At 37.5% G+C, this 3,261-nt stretch overlaps 1 protein-coding gene across 1 annotated transcript; it reads right to left on the bottom strand.

The window, feature by feature from the left end:
* Window positions 1–327: 327 nt before the first annotated feature.
* Window positions 328–3,002, bottom strand: LOC109240592. Its single transcript, XM_019407254.1, has 4 exons — window positions 2,639–3,002; window positions 2,351–2,569; window positions 1,082–2,010; window positions 328–915 (listed from the first exon to the last, which is right to left on the bottom strand). Exons 1-4 carry the CDS (start codon window positions 3,000–3,002, stop codon window positions 328–330), a joined length of 2,100 nt encoding a protein of 699 aa, XP_019262799.1.
* Between the last annotated feature and the right edge of the window lie 259 nt (window positions 3,003–3,261).

Below are 3,261 nucleotides of genomic sequence, written 5' to 3'. Positions count from 1 at the left end.
CAACTATCTCCTTAAACTCCCCCCATCCCTTTTTACAACATGTTTCCAATTAAACCTAGGGGTAATAGTTCATATTTGTCAAAACTCCAGCTGTCCTACTATTCCATTGTCCTCTTCAATGTATGTCTTGTACTAGCAATTTACAGAGGACTGCAACAGTTCTTTCTTTGCCCAAGAAAGTCCTTTGGTTCCTCTCTTGCCACAGAAGTAGATACAACCAGCCATCACCATCCTAAATATACCAGCTTTTGCATTTTTTGCTTTAGCATGATTGATTGCGCAGTTAACTTCTTGACTCCATCCCATAGGTAATCTGTTGATGCCTTGCTAGTTGAGCAATTTGGTCCATAATTCTGCAGAGAACTTGCAGCTGAAGAACATATGTTCTATGGATTCATCTTCAGTGTTGCATAGAGGACACTCTAAGTTTGTTACTACACCACACTTAAGCAGTCTGTCCTTTGTATATATTCTCCCAAGAGCTACCAGTTGCAAGATAAAAGTCCATTTGTTGCATCCAGGATTATTACACACTAGTCTTCTCCAGCTAATCTTGTGGAAGTCACCTCTTAACCTGTGATAGAACTTCTTAATTGAGAACTGAGTAACATCCATCAGATCTTCATATGTGTAGCCAGCCGCTTCAACAGTCTCCTTTGCCTTAAACACCTTGCTCACCATCCAAGAAGCATTTCTAGGTTTAATCTCCCACAAGTGATTTCTCTTCACATAGTAGTTATGGACCCACTTGATCCATAATCTGTCTTTTTTCTTGCATAGATCCCATAAGTGTTTGCATATAGCAGCCTTATTCCATATATGGATATCAATCACATTAAAACCTCCAGCTGATTTGGGATAGCAGACTTTGTCCCATGAAACTAATGCCTTTCTAGTTATCTCGTTTTCCCCTGTCTAGAGAAATCTTTTACACACCGCTTCAATTTGTTGTATGATCTTTTTTTGGCATGATAAATATCTGGCACCAAAACGTTTGCATAGAGAAAAGAATACTTTTTATCAGTTGTAGTCTTCCCGCATAGGACAGAAATTTTGAAGTCCATGAAGTGATTCTTCCTACCATTCTGTCTACTAAAGGCTGACATTGTGAAACTGATAATCTTTTAGTACTGAGGGGCACTCCAAGATATCTTACTAGTAGTTCACCTTTAGGGATTCCCAAATCTTCCATAATTTCCTTCTTCTCATTATCAGAAACTCCATCAAAGAAGATGGAACTTTTATGCTTGTTGACTGTTAAACCTGAGGCATGGGAAAATTGCAGAAAACAGTCATATAATAATTTTACTGATCCTCTATCACCCGTGCAAAACAATAGAAGATGATTGGCAAACCCAAGCTGCACTATTTGCATTTTATCACATCTGGGGTGATAGTTAAAATCAGGTATTTTCCTTAAGGTCTTCAGGTTTCTGGTTAGGTATTCCATTGCTAATACAAAGAGAAATGGCGACAAAGGATCTCCTTGTCTTAGTCCTCTCCTGGCATCAAAAGGTGGTGTTGGTTTTCCATTCAGTAGGATAGAATAAGACACTGTATTGACACAGCTTATAACCCATTTTACAAACATATCCAGGAATGCCATACCAATTAGAATTTGTTCTAGAAATACCCACTCAAGAGAATCGTACGCTTTTTGCATATCCAACTTTATTGTGCATCTTGGTGAAATTCCTTTTCTTCCATAACCCTGAACCAATTCATGGCTAAGTATTATATTATCTGTGATCATCCTGCCTGGCACAAAAGCCGACTGGCAATCGTCCACCAAATCGTTCATAACTGTCTGTAGCCTCTTCGTTAAGATCTTAGAAATGAGTTTGTATACTGTAGTGCAGCATGAAATAGGCCTATATTCTTTTATGGATGCTGGATTTTTTACCTTTGGAATCAGTGTTACTGAAGTGCAATTCACAGCTCTAAACATAGTAGCAGTCTTGAAGAAATCTAAGACAGCTTCTGTAACCTCATCCCCTATAATTATCCATGCTTTTTTTAAAGAAGAAAGCATTTAATCCATCACAGACAGGGGCTTTCATATCATCTATATCCAATAGAGCATGGTAGACTTCATCTCTGGTAATTGGTCTGATCAAATCTTTCTATTGTTCCCTATTCAGTGCAGGACCTTGTTTCATAACAATAGGATTAATAGCAGGTAATGTAGAATTTGCTGTCCCAAGTAGCTTCTTGTAAAATTCTTTGGCTTCGTCTTTTATTTATGCTTCAGAATTAATTATATCTCCTTGAGTTTTTGTCAAACTTATAATATAATTTTGGGAACATCTACTCTTCATATTTGCAAAGAGATAAGCCGAGTTTGAATCACCTTCCTTTAACCATTTAACTCTAGACTTCTGCCTGTAGATGCTTTCTTCAATCACTCCCCATTTCTCTAATTGTTTCTTGAGCACTTTTTCTTCCTCAATTAAGATATCATCCTGGATAGATTGTCCTAGCTTCTCCTGAACTTCATTCAACTGCTTTCTTATTTGTTTCAGCCTTCTATCCACTCCATGAAATTGTTCAAAATTGAGTTTCTTCAACCCTTGTTTAATCCGTTTCAGGTTATTTCACACTTTTTTCATGTGGTTTCCTTCAGTATATATATGCCAACCTTCCTCTACTACTGTTAAGAATTGTTTATGCTTGGCTATGCAATTGAAAAACCTGAATGGTTTTCCTCCTCTATCGGTTTGTCCAGCAAAGTTGATCCTCAAAGGAGACTGATCAAAAATATGTGGGTCTAATATATGGACTATCAATGTTGTCATATTATTCAACCATGCTGCATTTACTATAGCTCTGTCGATCCTGCTAAAAGTATGGTTATTTGTCCAAGTATAATTCCTACAGATAGTTTGCAGTTCTACCAAGCCATTATCCACCATGAACTCCCTAAAGTCCCTTGTTTCATAATCTTGAACTTGTGTCCCATGTAATCTGTCCTCCTGACTCAGCACAACATTGAAATTGCCCATGGCAATCCATGGTCCCTGTTGTGAATTTACCAATATCTGGAGTTTACCCTATAAGCTTCTTCTGTCTTGAATTGTGTGAAGCCCATATATAGCAGTAAAAGCAACGTCAAGCTTCAGTTCAAAGATTCTTACTTGACCATGTATATATTGTGCATCCATTTCAATTAATGTAACCTCCAAAACTCTAGGATCCCAAACTAACCAGATTCTCCCTTTATTATTCATACTATAGTTTGATATCCATTTCCACCCGGGAACT

This window comes from Nicotiana attenuata, unplaced genomic scaffold, assembly GCF_001879085.1.
Source record: "Nicotiana attenuata strain UT unplaced genomic scaffold, NIATTr2, whole genome shotgun sequence".
Taxonomy (NCBI): domain Eukaryota; kingdom Viridiplantae; phylum Streptophyta; class Magnoliopsida; order Solanales; family Solanaceae; genus Nicotiana; species Nicotiana attenuata.
Note: the sequence above shows the minus strand (reverse complement) of the source record. Positions and strands in the feature narration are given on the sequence as shown.

Excerpts from the sequence above, each read along its gene's own strand:
- LOC109240592 (XM_019407254.1), bottom strand. The coding sequence starts at position 3,002 with ATGGGCAATTTCAATGTTGTGCTGAGTCAGGAGGACAGATTACATGGG. Across the intron at positions 2,570-2,638 it reads CTTAACAGTAGTAGAGGAAG|GGTTGAAGAAACTCAATTTT; the intron begins GTTGGCATATAT and ends GGATTAAACAAG. Across the intron at positions 916-1,081 it reads AGCCTTTAGTAGACAGAATG|ACAGGGGAAAACGAGATAAC; the intron begins GTAGGAAGAATC and ends AGATTTCTCTAG.